General features: G+C 36.6%; 1 protein-coding gene across 1 annotated transcript in view; it reads right to left on the bottom strand.

The window, feature by feature from the left end:
• TBC1D12 (TBC1 domain family member 12) overlaps positions 1 to 24,123 on the bottom strand; it is a 140,137-nt gene that overhangs the window by 87,886 nt on the left and 28,128 nt on the right. Inside the window, exon 2 of the mRNA XM_069099274.1 lies at positions 988 to 1,111. Within this exon, the coding sequence (XP_068955375.1) occupies positions 988 to 1,111 (124 nt within the window). The remainder of the gene's footprint in view (positions 1 to 987; positions 1,112 to 24,123) is intronic.

Here is a 24,123-nt window from a genome sequence, read left to right as displayed (position 1 = left end):
AACCAAACTTGGGTCCTCCCGACTCCAGGGCCAGCACTTTACTCACTGCACCACCTAGCTGCCCCTTATAGATGCATTTTTTATATTTCCTTCTGAAAAAAATCACTTGAACTCAGAGACTGCAAATTACTCCCTCCCTGATGCCTCCTGGGATTCTATGGCTTCCAGAGTTCAGGGCTACATTGTCTCACTATTAAGTAGCACAATATTAAAGAATGAAAGTAGAGGGGAGGCTAGGTGGCACAGTGAGTAAAGCGCTGGCCCCAGAGTCAGGAGGACCTGAGTTGGGTTCCGGCCTCAGGCACTTAACACCCCCACAAAAACACTAGACCTGTAACCTTGGGCAAGTTACTTAACCCCAATTGCCCTCCAAAAGGCAAAAAAATTAAAAAATAAAAAAACAAAGAATGAAAATAGAACTGAAAGGTAAGCCTAAAAATACTGAGATCATATGGTATTAGGGATATTTTAAGAAACTAACTAACTGCAAATCGTTAGGAAGAGTTTGTGTAATTGCTCAGATTCCCTTGTTAGGAAGAATGCCTGGGACACCAAAGTCATCAAAGAGGGATGAAGTGCAGCTGACCATGTCTTGTCATATTTGACTTATACTATATTATTAGGGTTTCACAAACACCAAACACTACAAAATCCTCATTACTAAGGCTGGGTTTAATGAAAAACCAGATGTAGACGAGTGGAAAAAACATTCATTTAGGCTCATGAAAATCAATGTTGAGTTCAAATCTTGGCTCTTCCAATTAAGTTGTCAAAATTTTAGAAAGGAAAAAATATTCATGGTCTTTTACTCCAAAGTATCACCACAAGCAATATTCCTATTCTCTAAGTATTACTCTTTCATATAAATAATTACATAGATCTGAAATTCAGTTGGGAAGGACAGTATAAAATAAGAGCACTGTTACATATCTAAAGGTGTGTCTGCTGTTAAGTTGGGACAAATCACATGGATATATTAGGTCTCACCTGCTGAATAATTTTAGAAGCCTTCTGTAGATTCTCTCTGGGTGGGACTTTACCAAATAATTTCCAGCCAGGAGCACTATGGACAGCAGATTTCAATTCCTTCGTTCTTTTTGGAAAAAAATTTCTGAAACACAGAAAAGTTACATGCATTTTTTTTCTGACTGAAAATCATGCAATACATAAAGAAAAACAAGCAAATTATGTTTATATGGCAAGAATAAAATTTTCTAAGAACAATTATAGTTATAATTTATACTACTGAGATTCTATACAACTAGAGAACTACTTACAGTCAGGTTAATCATCTGTGCCAGTGAAAATATCAATTAAAATACTCCTCTTTGAAATAAACGTGTTTTAAGTTTACCTTTGAATATGACTTTGATATTATTGAAATTCAGAATATTTTTAACAAAATGAGGTCTTCATAAGTTATTGGAACTGGAAAGCTTTTCAGTTTCACCGGACTGCCCTCCTATAGAACTCCCTCTACTCTTACTAACCTTTACATATTTGGAGCAGAAAATCCTTTTCATATCTGTGCCCCCAAAACTCACATTGCCTCTAGCATAAAATGTATAAAGAGAAGAAAATTAAAAATACTTGAATTTTAAAATGATTCACTGATTCCCAACAAACTTTATTCAATATAGAAAGTCAGTTTGTGGGATCTCCCAGAGTGAGAACTCTCTCCACCAATGCAGATTACAACTCAGATAAAAAATTGTGGAAAGGTGGCTTGAAGCACACTGAAGGTAAGTGAACTGCTCACAAAATTAATACCAACAGCAGCATTTGAACCCAACTCTTTCTGACTCCCAAGCCTAGCCTTACATGCAATATAACACAGTGCTTCTCTGTTGGTGAATAGAGTTTCTTTTGCAACTAAAAGAACTAAGTTATAGAAAGAGAAATATCATATACAGTAATGACCAAATTTATCTAATATTTGGGCATTTACCCACCAAGACATGCACAGTGTCTTTATCTAGAACCCACATATACAAAAAAATTAACTTTTTGACATAATCATTAAACTAGTATATGAGGTGAATGTTGTGCATATAGTTAACCTAGATTTTACCAAAATTTCATATTAAAAATAGTACAGAAGATGGAGAGATGTAGATTACAAAATAATATAATAAGAAGCTGGTAGATTAAGACAGGAATTACCCAGCTCACCTAAATTCTCCCTTTAACAGGTTAAAGAGAGAATAACATATACATCCTGAAGAATTACTATAAAAGTCTTCTAGGGGCGGCTAGGTGGCATAGTGAATAGAGCACAGGCCCTGGAGTCAGGAGGACCTGAGTTCAAATCCGGTCTCAGACACTTAACGCTTACCAGCCATGTGACCTTGGACAAGTCACTTAACCCCAACTGCCCTGCCTTCCCCCTTCCAAAAAATAAAAAATTAGCCCCTTTATCAGGCCAGGTAGCACAGCAAATAAGAGTACCGGCCCCAGAGTTGGGATGACCTGGGATCAAATCTGAGCTCAAACACTTAGCACCCACCCAGAAACACCTGGCCGTGTAACCTTGAGCAAGTTACTTAACCCCAACTGCTTAAAAAAAAAAAAAAGTCTTTTAAATTTATAAAGAACTAGGAAATAAGGGCAAAGGATAAGGGAAGGACTTTTAGAAGGGTGTGTGCATCAAGAAGTGGGGGGTGGGGACTATAAAAGAGGGATTTTTAAAAAGCGTGCAGATTAGGGAAGTAGGAAGAATTAAATAAACTTGTGAGAACGGACAGTGAAAAAAGAGGTGAGAAGGAAAATAGTGAGGAAAAATAGGACGGAGGGAAATAGACAACTAGAAATATAACTTTGAAAATGAATAGGATAGGGGCAGCCAGGTTGCATAATGAGTAAGAGCACCGGCCCCACTATCGGGATGACCTGGGGATCGAATCCGGGCTCAGACACTTAGCACCCACCCAGAAACACCTGGCTGTATAACCTTGAGCAAGTTACTTAACCCCAATTGCTTTAAAAAAAAAAAAGAAAGAAAAGAAAATGAATAGGATAGGGGCAGCTAGGTGGCACAGTGAATAGAGACTGGCCCTGGAGTCAGCAGGACCTGAGTTCAAATCCAGCCTCAGACACTTCACACACACACACACACACACACACACACACACACACACAAGCTAGCCGTGTGACCTTGAACAAGTTACTTAACCCCAACTGCCCTCCAAAAAGCAAAAAAAAAAATATGAGAGATACACAAAGAGTTAATAATTATTACAGTTAATAGTTAATAAATAAAAATAAAGAAGGGGCAGCCAGGTGGCTCAGCAAGTAACAGCACTGGCTCCAGTGTCGGGATGACCTGGGGATCAAATCTGGGCTCAGATACTCAGCACCACACCCAGAACTAACTGGCCCTGTAACCTTGAGCAAGTTACTTAACCCTGATTGTCTAAAAAAAATAAATAAATAATAAAAATAAAAATAAAGAACATAAAGGTATGTCTCAGTTGATAAAAAAAAAAAAAAAACAGCCAGGTTAGCAATCATGATCTCAAAGTTAAAACTAAAAGTTTTCATTAAAAGAGATAAACAGGGAAACTACATTAAGAAAAAAGTAATCATAGACAATGAAGCAATATTGATATTAAACCAATATGCACCAAATGCTATAACATGAAAAATTTTAAGGAAAAGTTACATGAATTATAGGTGGAAATAAACAGCAATACCATAATAGTGGGGGACATTAATCTTCCCCTCTCAGAATTAGATAAATCTAACCAAAAAATAAAGAAGGAAGTCAAGGGGTGAATATAATATTACATAAGCTAGATGATAGATATCTACAAAGAACTCAATGTGAATAGAAAGTAATACACCTTTCAGTGGCATATGGTACCTTTAAAAAAACTGACCACTGTTAGGACATAAAAACTTTATAGTTTTTTAAATGCAGAAAAGGAGTATTAAATGCATCCTTTTCAGATCACAATGCAATAAAAATTATATTCAATAAGGAATCATGGAAATACAGATTAAAAATTAATTGGAGACTAAACAACCTAATCTTAAAAGTGAATGAGTTAAAGAACAAATCATAGAAATAATCAATAATTTCACTAAAAATAACAATATAATATGTAAAAATCTATGGGATGCAGCAAAAGCAGTAATGAGAGGAAAATTTATAACTCTAAATACTTATATCAATAAAAGTGAAAGCAGACCAATATATTGAGTATATGATTTTTAAAAACTAGAAAAAGGACAAATTCAAAATTCCCAATTAAATACTAAATTGGAAAAACTAAAAATTAAAAGTAGAATTAATAAAACTGAATGTAAGAAAGTCATTGAATTAATAAATAAAACTATAAGTTGGTTTTGTGAGGGGAAAAAAACAATATACTAGATAAAATCATTGGTTAACATGATTTCTTTAAAAAAAGAGAAAAGAAAACCAAATCACTAGTATTAAAAATGGAAAGGGTGACTATATCACTAATGAAGATGAAATCAAAGCAATTATTAGGAGTTATTTTGCCCAATTATATGCCCCCAAAATTAACAATTTAAATGAAATAAAAGAATTTTTATAAAATATAAATAGCCTAGATTAACAGAAGAGGAAACAGAATATCTAAATAAATCTATTTCAGAAAAAGAAACTGAAAAAGCCATAATTGAGTTTCCTTAGAAAAAAGCATCAGGACTAGATGGATTTATAAGTGAATTCCACCAAACATTTAAGGATCAACTAATTCCAATAGAATAACAGGCAAAGAGGGAGTCCTACCAAACTCCTTTTATAAAACAAATATGGTATTAATACCTAAACCAGAAAGAGCCAAAACAGAGAAAAAGAACTAAAAAACAGTTTCATTAATGAATATAGATGCAAAAATCCTAAATAAAATCCCCCCTAGGAGCTACAACAATATATTACAAGGGTTATACATTGTGACCAAGTGTACACCAGGTATGCAAGGATGATTTAATAAAAGGAAATCTATTAACAATCAATTATAACAATAACAAAAGTAACAAAATTCTATGATTATGTTAATAGGTGCAGAAAAAGCTTTTTGATAAAATACAACACTCATTTCTATTTTTTAAAAAACACTTGATTAAGAATAAGCAAAAATGGATTTTGCCTTAAAATGATAAGAAGCACCTACCTAAAAACATCAACAAACATTATTTGTAATAGGGATAAACTAGAAACCTTCCCAAGAAGATCAGGGTGAAACAAGGATACTCATTATCACCAATATTATTCAATATTGTATTAGAAATGCTAACAATAGCAATAAGAGAAGAAAAAGAAATTTAAGGAATCACAATGGGCAATGACATAATAAAACTCTCCCTTTTTGCAGGCAATTCATGATGATATACTTGGAGAATTATAAAGATTCAACTAAAATGTTAAAGGAAATAATTTTAGTAAAGTAGAAGGATATAAAATAAACCTATATAAATCATCAGCATTTCTATATATCACCAACAAAACCTTGCTAGAAGAGATAGTTAAGAGACACTCCATTTAAAACAACTGCAGACAGTATAAAGTACCTGGGAGTATACCTATCAAAACAAACCCAGGAACCATATGAACACAATTATAAAACATTTTTTTATACAAATAAAGTCGGATTTAAATACTGGAGAAATCAATTATTCATGGGTGGGCAGAGCCAATATAATAAAAATTAAAATTTTGCCTAAACTAATCTATTTATTCAATGCCATCCTAATTAAATCCCCAAAAATAATTTACTGAGCTAAAAATAATAACAAAATTCATTCAGAAGAACAAAAGGTCAAGAGTATCAAGGAATTAATGAATAAAAAATGTAATGGAAGGAGGCCTAGCAGTACTAGATTTAAAACTATATTGTAAGGCATTAAGTAATTATCAAAACTACCTGGTACTTGGGGCGGCCAGGTAGCACAGAGAGTAAGAGCACTGGCTCCAGTGTCGGGATGACCTGGAGATCGAATCCCAGGCTCTGACACTTAGCACCCACCCAGAAACACCTGGCCATGTAACCTTGAGCAAGTTACTTAACCCCAGTTGCTTAGGGGTGGCCAGGTGGCTCAGCAAGTAAGAGCACCGGCTCCAGTGTCGGGATGACCTGGGCATCAAATGCAGGCTCAGATACTTAGCACCACACCCAGAAATAACTGGCCATGTAACCTTAAGCAAGTTACTTAACCCCAATTGCTTTAAAAAAAAAAAAACTACCTTGTACTGGCTAAGAAACAGAAAGGTTGATTAGTGAAACCAAATGGCATACAATACACAGTAACAAATGATTATAGTAACTTTGTGTTTGACAAATATAAAAATTTAAGCTTTGGGGATAAGAATTCATTATTTGGTTTTAAAAAAAAAAAGCAATCTGACTGAAACTGGGCATAGAACAATTATCTTACACCATGTACCAAAATATGGTCAAAATGGATAAGTGACATAGATATAAAGGTTGATATCACAAGGAAATTAGAAGAACATGGAACATATTACCTATCAAATATATGGATAGAACAAGGTATTGATAAACAAAAGGTAAAGAGCACTGTGAGGTTTAAGATGGATAACTTCTATTACATTAAATTAAAAAGTTTGTACAAATAAAAGCAATGTAGCCAAGATTAGAAGGAGAGCAGAAAATAACGGAAAAATTTTAGAGAGTTTGACATAAAGGTCTTGTATCTCATATATATAAGAACTTTGTCAAATTTATAAGAATACAAGTCATTCCTAATTAAAAGATGGTCAAAAGACATAAACAGGCAGTTTTCTGATGTAGAAATCAAAGCTATATTAATATGAAAAAATGTTCTAAATCATTACTAATTAGAGAAATGCAAATTAAAACAACTTTGAAATGTCATCTTACACCTATCAGATTGGCTAAAATGACAAAAGGGGAAATCAACAAATACTGGAGGGAATATGGAAAAACTGGGACACTAATTAACTGCTGGTGGAATTGTGAACTGATCCAACCATTTTAAGAGAGCAATCTGGAATTATACCCAAAGAGTTATACAGCTGTGTATACGTACCCTTTTACCCAGCAATACTGCTAAGACCTAAATAAGGTATGTTTCCCAAGGTGATTAGGGAGAGAGGAAAAGAACTTACATGTTCTAAAATATTTATAGCAGCTCTCTTTGTGGTGGCAAAGAAGTGGAAACTGAAGAGATGTCCATCATTTGGGGAATGGCTAAACAAGTCATGGTATATGATTGTGATGGAATACTACTGTGCTATAAGAAATGATGAGCTGCTTGATTTTTTTTAAAAACATGGGAAGACTTGCATAAAATAATAATGAAATGAACAGAACCAAGAAAACAATACAGTAAAAGCAATAATGTTCTAAGAACAACTTCAAACAACTAAGTCACTCTGAGTATCATAAATACTAAACTCAACTACAAAGGACCTATGAAGGATCTGTATTCACTTGGCCTTGTGCTATTTAACATTTTTATCAATGACTTGGATAAATGCATAGATGGTGTGCTCATGAAATCTGCAGATGACATAAAGCCAGGTGAAATAGCTAACACAGTAGATGACATCTATCTCAACAGGCTATAAACACTGAGTTAAATCTAAATAAGATGAAGTCTCCCCTCTCCCCTCCCCCACCATGAGTTTACTTCCCATCTATTCTGTCAGTCAGCCAATAAGAATTAAGTGCTTACTATACTGCCAGTTCCTCCAAAACTGTCACAATTGCCACTTTTGAAATGCCGTTGCTCAGAAGATGGAAGTAGCTTAGTGAGATCTGGGGATCTCAGATCTCCTCTCCCCCTTCCCATACTCCATCTAGCTTAGAGATGTTCTACTACATTAGGCCACAGAAAGAAACACCTCTAGACTCTCTCACTCAACCCAGAAATCCACAGAGAGCCCTGAGTCCTGTAGGGGATTCTGGGATGGATAAGCCAAGGAGAGAAGGCAGAGCTTCAGTAGCTCCTGGAGTCTTCTGGGCGGTCCCCACACTCCCTACCTGAGCTCCTCAGCATCCAAATGATATTTCAGATAGAACCAGCACCCTCCCTAGCTGGCAAGGGGGAACTCAAGCTTCCCTCCTAAGCCCTCAGCTGGCTACATAAGCCTAGTTCAGGAAAGAGTGGATTCCAGGTGTTCCAGGCAGTCCAGCCCTAGAAGGAGAGGTGATTTAACAGCTTCAGGGAGAAAGACCATAGTAATCAAATCAGAGCAGTCCCTGAAGCCTGTAAAAGCACAGATTCAAACCTACAGCAGTGAAAAGTCCTCAAGCTCTGTAAAAAGAGGGAATCCCAAGACAAAACTCATAAGTCGCTTGAAGGAAGGGTCCAATCTAGACCACAGAGACCATTCAGTTGTGGAGTTTAGCCAAAGAGCAGGTCCCTCCAATAGCAAGACAACATGAGAAAATAACTTGGCATTCAAGATGCCCAAAGATGACAGCAACCCAAAAACAAGTCCAGGTAAAGCCTCAAAGAAAAAAAATGCCCTGGACACAGGGACTACAGGAATACCTGGGAATAAATGAAATAAGAAATACAGACTAGAAAAGCTAGAAAGGAAAGAAAATTGACACCTCAGAGGAGACAGTGGAAAACTTCATTCAAGAACTGAATGTCTGATTAGAATGGAACAAGACAGAAAAAGAAAACAAGAAATATAACAAAAATTCTAAATTGAAGAAAAAAAATAATAAAATCTAAGAAATAAAAACAACTGACCTCAAAGACAGGTCAAGGAGTAAAAAGCTAAGACTTTATCAGACTCTGGAAATTATGATGAGAGAGAAAGAAGATGCCATATTTCAGGAAATTATAAATAAAAGTTGTCTAGAATTCGTAGTACCAGAAAGCAAAGTGAAAAACAGGAAGAATCCACTGGTTTCTACAAGAAAGAAATCTCCAAATGAAAATTCCCAGGAACATCATAACCAAAATTCAGAGCTTTTAGTCCAAGGAAAAAATACATTATGAAGCCCAAAAGAGTTCAAATACCAAGGAACTACAATAAACATAAGACTTGGAGCTCCCACTACAAAGGAGAGGAGGGTTTAGAATACAATATCGCAAAGAGAAAGGTTTTCTAAAAACTAAGTATAACCATAAAGGAAAAAAAAGTATACTATTAATGGAAGAAAGGATTTCTAAGCATTGCTTAAGACCAAAACTGAGCAGATGACTAAAAATGGAAATGCAGTTGGCAAGAGAAACATAGAAAGGGGAGAGTGAATATGAGTGTGAGTGAAAGTGTGTGAGTGTGTGTGTGTTTGAAAGGGAAGGTGAGGAGGAATTGTTTACAAATTAATAGGGGGATAAGAAAAAAATGTTTTCTCAGAACATGGCATTTTTAAATCTGAGAAAAATTTTTAAATGACAGAGGGTAAATGAGAGACTATTCTGCTTTAATGATATTAGAAAAAAATAGGAAAGGGGACTGACTGACTATACTGCAAAGGAAAAAAGGAAGAAGAAAAGTCACTATTGTACCGTAATACTGTATTAAGATAAAGTCACCCAGGAACTGTATGACTCTAAATATAAAACACTTTTTGAAGAAATCAAGATAGACTGAAATAATTAGAGAAAACACTAGTTGCTTATGGATATATTTAGTCAATTATAATAAAAATGACAATACTAACAATCAATTTACTCGAGTTATACAAATTAAATTCCCAAAAAATATTTTTCTAGGGTCAAAAAACATTATAATAGAATTCATGCCTGGAATGCTCTTCTTCATCACCTGCCTTCTACAGAAAGCCCTTCCCAATCTCAATTCCAATGCCTTCTCGCCATTGACTCTTTCCTCTATCTCCTGTCGAGAGCTTGTTTGTGCAGGTTTTTTGCATGTTGTCTTCCTCATTAGACTGTGAGCTCCATCAGGGCAGAAACTGACTCTTTTTATCTCCAATTCTTAGTACATAATAAGAATTTAATAAATGTTTATTGACTGACTTGCTATGTTAGAATACTATAGGGTGCTGATACACTTCTGGAAGGCACAGTACAAAAAATTCTGAAATACGTTTCTCTTTCTTATAACCTTGTGTCTGGAGGTTTGACTCAGTAAACACTGAGAGGATGGTTATTAGGAAAGAATGCTTTTAGAGGACTATAATCTTATTTGAGATGCCACCACACCACACCACCACCACCACTACACTCAAATATCAGCTATAATTTGGTTTTTAACCATGACAGAGACAATATTCCATATTTAGCACAATATCTAGAATTCATAAAAATTCCAACCCCCTAACACACCTTGACCCTACTAACATAACTCAGCTGAAGGATGAAACTTGGGGCAATTTATGATACCATTCCTTCCTTCAGAGAGAATGCAGAGCATTCTATGCAGGGAAAGCACAAGAAGAAATTAAAGAAGCAATACTTTATAGACTTTAGTGAAGCACTACGCGGGGGTTGGGGGGGAAGGGGCAGGGGTTCAACTATCAAATCCAGGGAACAACAAGGAATAAATTAGGCCACAAATATAAGGACCTGAACTATGCCCCAGGATAGATACTACAAATGACAGTTACAAACAAAGATGACTAATAGCTCATACAACCAAATTCACAAAGCTCTGTACATGAATCATTTCAATTTTCATAACAACCCTTCCTTCTACTATCTCCAATCCAAACAATAGTCTCAATACATTCAAGGCACCTAGAAATGATCTTGGGTTGTCTTATCAACTATGCATACACAAAAAAATTAGAAATCACTGACAGAAGAATCATCCTCAAGAATGAAGGACTACAATGCCCACATATTATTATACTTCAAACAAGGTAAAAATAATATTTTTTCTTTAAGCAAGCACCAAATAAATACAATTGGACTCTTGTGCAAAAATGTTAGGGAACTATCTTGCTCCAACCTCCACTCAAGTCTTTCTCTGTCATGGTGTGAAGGAGATTCTGAATTGTTAGAAGCTACCCATACAACACAAGTTTGTACGTCCGTCACTTGAGACTACTAGAGAAGAGTGACTGATGGGGCCAATCCTTGTTTTATGATGGGGGAGGGAATAGCAGCTTATAAAAACCGCATATTGATACAACATGCAAAGACTATGGTCTGCAGAGATCAATCTGCAAATTCCATAATGAATAGTTAAAATGCTGAAGTGATTATCATGCATATGATGACAGAACCATTGACAAGATTTTTATTATTTGTGCAAAGTAAATATTAAAAGGGTTATCTGGATTTTGAAATAAATACAAAAAAATGAAACTCAGAATAATTGCAATAAAGAATCTTGTTCCCAAAGAATGGACAATGAACATACCTTCCTCTTCTAGGCAGAGGAATAGGGGTCTATGAGGGCAAAACATTGCATTACAGTGGCAGATGCAGTGTCTGCATGTGTTGTGTTTAATTTGCTGTTGTTGTTAAAAAGTAAGATTCCATTCCTGGGAAAGGAGTGCAATAAGAAGATAGCAAGAAATTACTGTGATATAAAAACAAAAAGAATCAGTAAGTTTTAAAAAAAATTAGAGCCAAAAAACATCAATTTATTAAAACAAGTACCAACATTTCATTATGATGAAGTTAAGTTTCCAGAGAATCTTACCCTAATTGGTCAGGGAAGAAACTTACAAAAATATGTAGAGCACAGACAGGAAGCTATCACAAAATTTGGTAAAAAATTTACTTACTCATTAAGCCATGTAAGAAAATTCACCAAATGTTCACAGAAATCACAATATAAATGACAGATTCCCCAACTAGCCCATAAAAGTCTATTTAATTTGGGAGTCATTGGCTAGAAAACTACAAACCAAATAATCCTGGAAGCCCCTTCCAGCCACATAGTTCATGTGGCTGAGGTAGAAAAGGAAAAAATAAGGGTAGATGCATATTAAAAACCTCCTTTTTAGCAAAACTGGAAAAATAATATTTTCTCTAAAATTCTTTCCAAAATATTTAGAAAGGCTCATAAGACATATCAAAGACAAAAAAAAAAACTTTAAGTAAATAGATTAAGGGTAGTATATATAACCAACCTTTTAACAAAAAATTTTGTTTACATCATTGCTGGCCTCACACCTAAAAACTGAGTAATTGACCCATCTAAGTATCCTTCCTCTCTGCCCACCCACATGAAGTGATTGGTTCTATAACCCACACTTCTTCAATAAGAAAGAATACTGATATGTATCAGAGGGAGGAGGTACCTTTGTTTATTGTAGGAGTAAAAGGAGTGGTCCCAGGAGGGAATGGAATTTAATTGAGTGCAGAATGTTAACACAAACTGTATTCTTATACACTGTCCTCTTTTGCTTGTTCAAGATTCCCATAAATGTTACCTGAAGTCATCCTGAAGCATTATCCTGTTTGAGGTCATGGGGCACTCTGCCAGTCTGGATATCACAATCTCCAAACTGGAAATTCTTTAATATTTGATTAAATGTTAAATTAAGTCAAGTCAACAAGCATTTATTTGACATCTAGAATGTGCCAGGCACTGGGAATACAAAAAAGGTCTCAAGAAGCTCCCAGTCTAATGGGGGAGGCAACATGCCAACAACCATGTCCAAACAAGCAATAGACAGGGAGATAATGTCAGGAAAAGGCAAAAAGTGAATGAGGGCCAGGAAAGCTTCTTAAAGGTAGAGCTTTAGCTGAGACTTATAGGAAGGCAGGAAAGCCAAGATGTTGAAATGAGTAGGAGGAGAATCAGGTTATAGGGTGGGGGAAAGTGGGGAAGGAGGGTGGGGAGACAGTAATAATGCACAGAATCAGTGGGTGTAGTGTCCTGTGTGATAAACAAGGAAGCCAGCGTCACCAGATCAGAGAATATGTGAAGTAGAGTAAGACAAAAGAAGAATGGAGAAATGGAAGGGGTTTAAGTTCTGTGTTTGATCTTGGAGATAAAAGGGAGCTCCTGAAGCTTACTGAATTGGGGGGGAGGGAAGGTTTGAAGAGAAATGTGACAGCTGAGTGAAGGATGAACTGTGTAGTGGGAATAGACGAGTCAGGGGGACTAACCACAGTGGAGAGTTATTGTAATGGTCCAGGTAAGAGATGACAAAGAGTCCATAACAGTGGTGGCAGTCAGAGGAGATAAAGAGGTATATATGAGAGCTGTTACAAACAAAAACAGCAGAGCTTCGTAGCTGATTGTATATTGTGGGGGAGGGGTTGAGAGAAGGTCAAAAGAGTAAGGAATCGAGGATATATAAGTTCCAAGCCAGAGTGACTAAGAAGGATGTGGTTATTTCCTCCATAGTAGGAGGAAAGAGGGGAGGCTTTGGGGGGGAAAGATATTAAGTTCAGTTTTAGACATGCTGAGTTTAAGATGTCTATAAGACATCCTGTTCAAGATGTCCAACAGGCAATTTAGAGATGCAAACTAGCAGTCAGAAGAGAGGTTAGGGCTAGAAAAATAAATTTGAGAATCACCTGCACAGAGATGATAATTAATGGGAGTTGATGAGATCATGATGTAAAATAGTATAGAGGAAGAAGAAATTAATAAAATTATTTCTGGAAGACTTAAGCCTAAAAATGCAAAGCATAGTTTTTTGTTATTAATAGTTTTCCTTTGACACAAGCATTCTAAAGAGAAAAGGAAAAGGTGATGTGAAAAAAGCAAAATAAACATCTGCTACAAGAAACATATAATGATCTAAACTCTCCAGAGGCCTGTCAAAAAGGTGGGTGCTTCATTTGATCCTAGTTTTAGAGTTGAAAGGGCCCTCAGAAGTGATCTAAGCCTCATTCTCATTTTTCCAGATTTTGAAATTGATTGTTGCTGTTCTGCTCCCATCTTTTCCCAATTCTGTTTCATATTATACACTGTTTTTTCCATATCTTCTGCTCTATTTCCAGCATCATGGGGGAAAAATAACAGCCAGTAATACTGTATGATATAAATGACTATCAGTTTTGTTATCTATCTACTAAGCTTCATTAAAAAAAAAAAACTGAATGAGAACCAAAAACTTTATTATACTATCAAAGTTTTCCATTATTAGTTTTCAGAACAGTTTTCCTAAGAAAGCAGTGTAATCTCAATAGATCAGGTAACTTAAAAGCAGGCAAATTCTACAAATCAAGTCTTATTAAGTACCACAAATACTCAGGTTTAAAATTTTATACTGAAGACTACTATTTTCTCTCTAAAACTGAATATTCTAGCTACCAATAACAAAATCAATTCTTGTAAATTAAAAAAAAAAACTTGTTTGTTTAAAGTCTGCATCTATACATCATTAATTTTCATCTTTTTAAATAGGATAAATTCATTATTTGGAAAGAAAAAGTGAACATATCTAAAGTTATTTTATCTCCAGATAAGAAAGGAGTTAACATCAAAAATAAGTCAAAGAATTAGGAAAATATGACCCATTAAAAAACTTCAATGGAAGCAGGAAGAGAGTTTTTGTACAAATTTCCTGGATTTTGAATGTAGAAAGTCTCCCTTAAGAATAAAAAATGGGAAAGCCCAGGGAAAGAATGCATTATCTAGTGTTGATAAAATGTTATAGTTGATTACTCCAAAATTCTAAAGGGTGTCCTCCCACAGCACTATGCTGTGCAGTCCAGACTTTGCACTATCTGTAGTAGTGTTAACTGACAAGATTACTTTTTTTTTTTGGAGGCAGGTAGGTGGCACCATAGAGCACAGAGAGATGGGCCTGGAGTTCTGATCTGAAGACCACAGTTCAAATAGGGTAGCGCTGTGTATGGAGTACTGAGCTTGAAATCAGGAAAACTCATCTCCCTGAGTTCAAATTCAACATCAAATACTTACTAGCTGTGTGACACTGGGCAAGTCACTTGACTCCGTTTGTCTGAGTTTCCTCATCTGTAAAATGAAGTGGAGAAGGAAATGGCAAACTTCTCCCAGCATTTTTGCCAAGAAAACTCCAAATGGAGTCACAAAGAAAAAAATTTCACACAACTGAAATAACTGAATAACAACAACACTTAGTAGCTCTGTGACCCTGGGCAAATCACTCTGCTTGCCTATTTCCTCAACTGTAAAAGCACTTACCTCACAGAAGTGTTGTGACAATCAACCGAGATAATATTTGTAAGTACCAGCACAGTGCCTGACACACAGTACTGCTATACAAATGTTTATTTCCTTCCCAAACCTGTTCTTTTTCATCTAAAAAAGATTTCCTACTGATAATTTGCATAAAAAAGCATTTCCTTTACCAGATTTCATTTTTAGAGCAAGAATTTTCTTGAAATCAGGATCAGACTTTTTTTACCTAGTTTTACCATTTTTATTACTCTTAAAATATTCAATTAAGTTACCTTGATTTATATATGTAAGAGATATAATGTTTGAAAAGCACGTCTCAAGATTTTATTTAAGTATATTCTTTACAACTGACCAAGGCCTCAGAAAGACTAGCAACCAGAGACACTGCAAGTCTTCAAGATAATGGGCACACCTCCTAACCCTATCCAGCTATATACACCTTTACTGCCTGACAACCTTCACTCAGCAGTCAAATGCTATTAGATGGTAATAACCTACTTAAACTCAGTCCTTAATGATGAACATACTCCCAACCCATCACACCCTTCCCATTGGTGATTCTGAACTCTCTACTCTCATTGTTAAAACTCCATTTTCCATCCTCACTGCTCATTCCCTTATTCCTATCCCCTTCACTCCAGTTCTCCCAAATATCCCACTCTAAGGCTACCCACCATCCCTTCCACAGTGATCTTTGGAATGCCTGCTCCATCAATAACAAACTTGTTTTACTTTACTCAAATTCTTCATCACTGTATGATCCTTTCCAAACTTAGCTTTCCTCTCTTCTTCTTGCACTGATCCCTAGATTCATCTTAATAAAAGTTTTCCTGGCCTTGCCTCATATTTGACTGAAAAATCTGGAGTCATTCGCAAAGTGATCCTTCTTCTCCCCTCCTCCTCATCTCACATAACTCAGATGTTCTCTTCTAATTTATTATAGAGTATGATCTTTAATATTCAAGACATTCATTTTGAAATTATTGTGGGATGCAATGTAAGATGCTACAAGCATAATTTCTGCAATTTTTTTTGCAGGTTTTATCAAATACAGAGTTCTTTCCTACATATTAGGTTATGAGGTTTATCTCATACTAGATTGTTGTTACATTACTTCTATTCTAGGTATCTACTATATTACACTATATATTATACTATATTATACAGTATAATAAAGTACTATATTATACTTTTCTATTTCCTAACCAGTGCAAATGGCTTTGATGACTGCTGCTATATAATATACTCTAAGGTTTGGAAGTACTATTCTTCCTTCAGGCTTTTTAAATTATTGCCTGTGATATCCTAGAGCTTTTGTTTTTTCACATGAATTTTGTTTTTAGTTTATGGAGTTCTGTAAAGTATCTCTCTGATAATTTGATATAGCAATAAAAGTATAAATTAAGTTTGGTAGTATTGTCATTATTATGTTGGCACATCCCAGGCATGAACACTAAGGATTCCTCCAACTATCTAAATTTTTTATTTCTTTAAGGAATACTTTACGATAATTGAGTATATCCAAGTATTTTGTGTGCTTTGATACAATGACTCCCTATTATTTTATTCAACTGCAGCTATGCTGAATGTGATTCCTCTTTGTATTGTTGCTTCTTAGATTTTATTATTATACAGAAATCCTGTCAATTTTTATGGGTTTACTTTGTAGTATGTAATTTTGCCAAAACCTTTTGTCTCAATTAGTATCTTTGTTGATTCATTAAGATTTTCTAAATAAACCATCATGTCAGCAACAAAGAGTTTTATCTCCTCTATGCCTATTACTTTTAAGATTTCCTTCTTTTGTATTACAAATAGCATTCTAGAACTATGTCAAATAAGAGTTCAGAAATTGGGCTTGCTTGATTTACTGGGAAATCTAGTATATCCATATTGCATATGATGCTTACTTTTGGTTAAAGATAAATATATTTTATGATATTTTTTAAAAGATCCTTATGTACCCAATCCATGAAGTATCTTCAGCATAAACTGGTTTCTGATACTTTTCATGTATCTATTGAAATAAACATGATTTCATATGTTTTTATTTTCAATATGATTATGTTTTCCTAATGTTGAACCATCCTTGCATCTCTGGCATAAATCCAACTTATTCATAATGAATGATTTCTGGGACAAATTTCTAGACTGATAAGACTTCATTTAAAAATTTTCAGTCAATGCTTATTAATGATATTGATCTTATCTTTCTCTTATGCTTTGTCCTTTTTTATCTCACAGAAGGAGTTTGTTAGAGAGCTAAAATAATTTACGTACAATCATAATATGTTTCACATGTAGGAGATCATAAGAGATCATCTTCCTCTGTAATGGGAATGCAAATTTGGAAAATCTTCCCTGACCCTAGGCTAAAGTGCACCTGAAGCCTGGGGTGGGAGGCTTGTTTTTCAGTAGATACTTTTTGATTGGCCAGTGGGTCAATAAGGTTGTTACATTCTCTGAGCCAGGAGAAGGCTATATAAGCCCTGATGTGTAGCTTTGTTTTGGGGCTCACTTTGAGAAATGTTCTGTGATTTGATATGGATTCTGGGAAGCCGTTGTCCAGAGCCCCCCCCCGGCTTTGAAACCCAGATGTTGATTGGGTATGGATATAATGGTTGGACAGTTTGAAATCTGTCTACTTGATCTGTTTCTGTTTTGATACTTCTGCCTGTATACTTTGAAGTTCGGGGTGCTGACCTTTTTCCCCTGAACAAGGTAAATGATATATATCTGACTGATTAAAGTCAGCTTGTTAACCCATTTTGAGTTGCTTTCCTTTATCAAAGCAGATCCAAGAACCTGTGGTGGCAGCAACCCTGAGGACGCTTGGGGTGCTTGCTGCTACATCCTCCAAGAAAGGGGTCAAGGTTCTGCATACTACGGAAGGATGCCTTGGGGTATCCAGAACCCAGGGTAGTAAGGCTAGAGGCACATAACTCCAGAGGTCAAATATACTGGCTTTAGGAAGCATGAGTGGTCATGGTAAGGGAATCAGGTAGGACATCAGGAAACATGAGCAGGACTCAAAGTGATTCCCATAACACCACAATGCTTTCTTTATGAATTTATATTTCTAGGAATGAGGCATAGCAAAAGGCCCTCAAATAAAAGAAAGGAGAATGCGCTGACATAGAATCTCCTAGATAGAAATAAGGAGAACATTTCTTGGAAAAAGATGTCACAAAAGAGCATTACTTAAGAACTTAGAATTAGAAGATTTTTGAATTACACTCTGTGAAGGGAGAGGTGGTCAAAAAAGGATGGGAAATTTTAAGGAAAACGAATTTAACAAGTTAAGCAAATTCAAAGAAGATGAGATAAGGGCAAGTAAACAGGAGCAAGAAGGGATGCCAAGGATAAAATTAGTATAAATAAAACTAATTGCAGAGACATGGTGCTGACTTAAAAGAGATAAACAACACAAAAGAAATTATGGTAGAAAAAGCAAAGCATTTAATAATCATAAGTAACCTGCCAGACGAATAGGAAGAAAACCAAGGAGGTCCAAGGTTCTAGAAGCCAAGGAGGCTCAATGATCAACCATGTCAGGAGTTACAGAAAAGTCAAATAAGAATATGCCACTCATTTAATACCTAAGAGATCACTGGTCAGTGAAAGCATAGTATTCAATCAGTAGGTTGGCAACATCTACAAGGGGTTAAAAAGTGTGTATAAGATGAAGAAACTAAGGCAGTGAATACAGACTACTCATTCTAGACATTTGGCAGTAAAAGGGAGGAGAGATACAGGCTAGGTTGTAGTGTTGGCAGGGTTTAAGAGAAGAGGAAGGGGTTTTTTGTCTTTGTTTTTGCTTTAAAAAAATAAGAAGGTTGAACAGGGTATGTTTGTAGGAAGTTGGGAAGGAAATAATTGATAAGGAGTAATTAAAGATCAGAGAAAAATAAAATTTTCAAGAGGGCTCCCAAATTATTAAGCTCCCAAAAGAGAGAGAAGGGGGACTGAAGGTCCTAAAGAGAAAGGTTGACCTTGTCAGAGAATGGTCAACTATTCCTCGAGACTAAAACAAAGGAGAGAATCAGGAACGAAGAAATTTTGAGTACAGGAGGAAAGAGAGTTCATATCATGACTAGTAAATAGGTACAATGGAAGTCAGGAGACCTAGATTCTAGACCCAGCTCTGCAACCAGCTACATGACCTTGAGGAAATCACAATCTCTTTGAGTTTGTTTCCTAATCTTTAAAATAAAGTGACTGGACTCGATGATCTCTAAGTTTTCTTCCAGATCTAATCTCTGGTTCTGATAACAGCAGCCAAGAGTCAAAGCACATGAAAGTCATGAGATTATGATCCACCTCCACTTACACACAAGTAGTACTATATACCAGTGGAAGAAGTCACACAACCAATGCTTATGTTATGTAATCTCAAATGGACCTCATACTGCTGCATACCAAAGTTTTACATCTCAGTGATTTGACTTTATTTCACTCCCCAAAATCTATATCCCATTTACCTCAATATCCTTTCCCTCTCCTCCTTTGCTCCAGTTTTGGAGAAAGTAGGTGGGCCTTCTCTTTACAAACTCCAACCCTTTCCCTCCCTGTACCCTTAATCCTATCCCTTTCTGTCTCTTCTATAAGAGTGGCCCCTTCAACCATGCTTTCTCCTCTAATTCTCTCTCTGTATGCAGGCTCCTCCCTACTACTTCCAAATATGCTCAAATCTCCTCCATTCTTATGTAAAAAGGAAATAAAACAAAAAGAAAAAAAATAAAAACCTCTCACTTAATCATACCATTCCTTCAAATCGCCTCTTTCCTTTCAACAGTCAAACTCCTACTTTCTACACATGCTGCCTCTATCTTCTCACTTCCTGCTCTTCAACTCTTTGCAATCTGGCTTCTGACCTTATCACTCCATTGAAACTTCTCTCCTATGCTGACCAATGACCTCTAAATTGTCAAATCTAATGTTTCCCCCTCCTCAGATCTTATACTTCTTGACATGGCAACCATTTACCATTCCCTCTCCCCAGACACCTTCCCCTAGTTGCCCCTTCTCAATCTCCTTTGCTGGATTATCACTTTGTCCCACCTGCTACACTTATGTGTCCCCAGAATTATTTCCTGGGCCCTCAATTTCTTTGTTGATCTCCTCAGCTTCCTTGGGTTCAACTATGTATCTAGTTCCAACGTCTCTCCTGAACTCCTGACCTACAACAACACATGACTATTGGAAGTCTCCAACAGGCTATCCCACAGGTTTCTCAAACTCAGCATGCCCAAAATAGAAATAATTTTCCTCCCCAAATCCTCCCCTTTTCTCAAGTTCCCTATTTCTGTGCAAGTATCACCATTTTTTCAGTCACCCAGGGTAGCTACCTCTAAGTAGTCCACTATAATTCTTCACTCTCCTTCACCCCTCATATTCAATTAGCTTTCATCTAATTCAGTCTGAGCAAGGCTGTTCTCCCTCCCCCAGATCTCCATTCACCCAGATCATCTTGGGACCCAAGAAGGCACCTCTCAACGGCAGGGTCTATGTTCTGGGGCAGTGACTAGGAAGAGCTCCACCTTGCTTTTCTTTATGGACTTGTTGGAGTCACAGAGGATAAGCAGACCACCTCGGGTGTTTCCCTTGACTGCTCATTCTCACTCAACCCACATGTCTAATCAACCATCAAATTCTGTCACTTCTACCTCTTTATAACATGTCTCCTGTCCTCTTCTCTCTACTCTTAGAGACACCACCATAGTTGAGGTCCTTAACACCTCTCACCTGGCCTACTGCAATGGCCTCCTAAAGGGCCTCTCTACCTCCAGTCTCTCTCCTCTACAATCCATCCTCCACACACAGTTGTAAAAGTGATTTTCCTAAAGCAGATTTGGCCATATCACCTCTCTTTTCAAAAAACTCCAGTGGATCTCAAATGATTGTACAATCAATATTATTTTATTAAATTTTCTATGTTTCTTAAGTTTTATAAAGTACATTGTTAGTACAATAGAATATTATGTAACATACATATAATTAAATATTCATATATTCAGGACACATGATTAAAAAAATTTGGAGACCACTAGTATGGAGAATTCCTCATGAGGAAACTCTACCAATGCAGACTGGCACCTCCTCTTAGAAAACAGCTTTGAATTTAGCCTGAAGATGCTAAATTACTCACCCAGGATGAAACAGCCTACATGTGACAGAAGTTGGAGCTGAAGTTTGAGTTTTCTGACACCAGGAGAAGCCCTCTATTGCACCATGCTACACTCCCTCAAAAATTATTTTATTTTTATTTTGTACTGGATTTTCTATATACATATTATTTTCCCTAATAAATGTAAGCTCTCTCAAGACAGATAGTTTCATTTTTTTATTTTGTGTCCTTGGCACCTAGCACAGTTGCTGAGCATATTACAGGCCCTGAAGGAATGTTTGTTAATTATCAATAGTAATGATCAGATATTGTTATCTTCTGTTCTGTATTTGTCTTTGTATCCCTAGTGATAAGCACACAGTAGTTGATTAATAAATGTTTGTGGAACTGAGTTAAGCCCTAAACTTGTCCAACCTTTCAAATGGATCTCCTTTATAACATTTGTGAAAAAGTTTGGCTAGCATATGTCTGTTTTGTTTTATTTCACACTTGATAATAATAATTCTTAGGAATGTTAAGGTTTTCTTTCTTTTAAAAATTTTTTTTAATTTTATGTTTATTTTTAGTTTACAACATTCATTTCCACAAGATTTTGAGTAACAAACTTTCTCCCTGCCTTTCCCCTATCTGCCACCCCAGAACAGTGATCCCACTGAATACCATCTCCCCCAATCTGCTCTCTCCTATATGCTCCTCCATTCCTCCCTCCAACTTTCTGGTAGGGCAAGATGGATCTCCATACCCCAGTGCCTATATATCTTATTTCCCAGTGCATGTAAAAAATAATAATAATGGAGGCGGCCAGGCAGCACAGCTAATAAGAGCACCGGCTCCACTGTCAGGATGACCTGGGGATCGAATCCGGGCTCAAAAACTTAGCACCACACCCAGAAATAACTGGCCATGTAACCTTGAGCAAGTTAACCCCGGCTGCTTTAAAAAATAATAATAATCATCTTTTAAATATTTGATTTTAAAACTTAGAATTCCAAATTCTTTCCCTTATTCCCTCTTCACCCACCCTTACTGGGAAGATAAGCAATTCAATATAGGTTTTACATGTGTAGTTACGCAAAACATTTCCATGGTGGATATATTGTGAAAGCCTGACTGTATTTCCCTCCATCCTATCCCCACCCCCCCCACCTGTTCTCTTTTCTTCTTTTTTCCAGTCCCTTTTCAAAAATGTGTGCTTCTAAATTCCCTCCCCCCCCCAATCTGCCCTCCCTTCTATCATCCTCCCTCTTATTCCCTTCCCCCCCTACTTTCCTGTAGGGTAAGATACCCAATTTAGTGTGTATGTTATTCTCTCCTTAAGCCAAATTCAATGAGAGTAAGGTTGACCCATCCCCTTTTGCCTTCTTGTTCTTCCCCTCCATTGTAACAGTGTTCCCTTACCTCTTCTATATAAGATAATTTACCCCATTCTGTCTCTCCCTATCTCCTCTCATTATATTCCTCTCTCACCTCTTAATTTTATTTTTCAAATATCATCCCTTATTATTCAGTTGATGCTGTGCCCTCTATGTATACCTGTAAACATACATACACACACTCATGTATTATTCATATGCATGTACCTTCCTATATAGATATATATGTACATATACATGTATACACATTTATATTCCCTTCAACTATCCTAATACTGAGAAAAGTTTCATAAGTTACAATTATCGTTTTTCCATGTAGGAATGAAAATAGCTCAATTTTAATAAGTTCCTTACGATTTCTTTTCCCTATTTACCTTCTCATGCTTCTCGCTTCTTGTATTTTAATGTCAAATTTTCTATTCAACTCTGGTTTTTTCATCAAGAATGCTTGAAAGTTGGGGGTGGAGTCAAGATGGCCGAGCAGAACACAGCTCTCTGGGAGCCGAGCCCTGCACCACTTGGAGGCTTTAGCCCCAGGGCAGGCCTAACGAGCCACCAGCCAGAGGGACTCCAGATCAGCAGCAGCTGTGGCCATTTCCAGATTTATCAACACATAGATGCGAAGGACAAAGTGAGAGATCAGTGCAGTCTGGACTTTGGGATCCAGTAAATAGGATTGCGAGGCTGAGAGACTGGCACAGCCAGCCAGCGCCACGTGGCAGCTTCAGCTCCTGGCCTGCACCAGTCTGAGGGGTAATCATTCTTGCTTTAACCTTCTTGGATCTGTATTACAGTCTAGGATGGAGGTCCTGGGGGAGGGGGGGTCTCCAGCTTGCCAGAGCATGTGGAGACCTCAGAGAGGGCACCCATCTAATACCTCTAGCAGCTGAGAAAACCCCAGCGTTGGGACAATAGCTCCCCTGTCTGGTGGCAGAGTCCTACTGTGGCAAAAAGCCCAGGGGTCAAGTGACTGAGGGGCGACTTGACCAGACAAAGGAAACAAAGCAGACAGAAGATTCCAACATTAGACTCCTATTTTGGGGACAAAAAGGAGCAAAGCATGGAACAGGAGGAAGACAGTGAAGTCAGAACTCCTGGACCAAAAGCTTCCAAGGAAAATACGAGCTGGTCACCGGCCATAGTGGACATTAAGAAGCAGATAAGAGAAGTGGAGGAAAAATTGGGAAGAGAAATGAGAACGATGCAAGAAAATTATGAAATTAGAGTCAACAGCCTGACTGAGGAAAGTAACACCTTAAAAAACAGACTAATTCAAATGGCAAAAGAGGCTCAAAAAGGCAATGAGGACAAGAATGCCTTAAAAAGCCAAATTTGCCAGATGGAAAAAGAATCTGAAAAGCTCACTGAGGAGAATCATTGCTTCAGAATTAGATTGGAGAAGGGAAGGGCTTGGAATATGATATTCTGGAGGTCAAAGGAGCTGGGATTAAAACCAAGAGTCACCTACACAGCAAAACTGAGTATCATGTTTCAGGGGAAAATATGATCATTCAGTGGAACAGAGGACTTTCAAGCATTCTTGTTGAAAAAACCAGAGTTGAATAGAAAATTTGACATTCAGATACAAGAAGCAAGAGAAGCATGATTCA

This window comes from Petaurus breviceps, unplaced genomic scaffold (assembly GCF_028583685.1).
Source record: "Petaurus breviceps papuanus isolate PSGF00001 unplaced genomic scaffold, PetGlider_PUasm1.0 37, whole genome shotgun sequence".
Lineage (NCBI taxonomy): Eukaryota > Metazoa > Chordata > Mammalia > Diprotodontia > Petauridae > Petaurus > Petaurus breviceps.
This window is presented reverse-complemented; position numbering and strand designations above follow the sequence as displayed.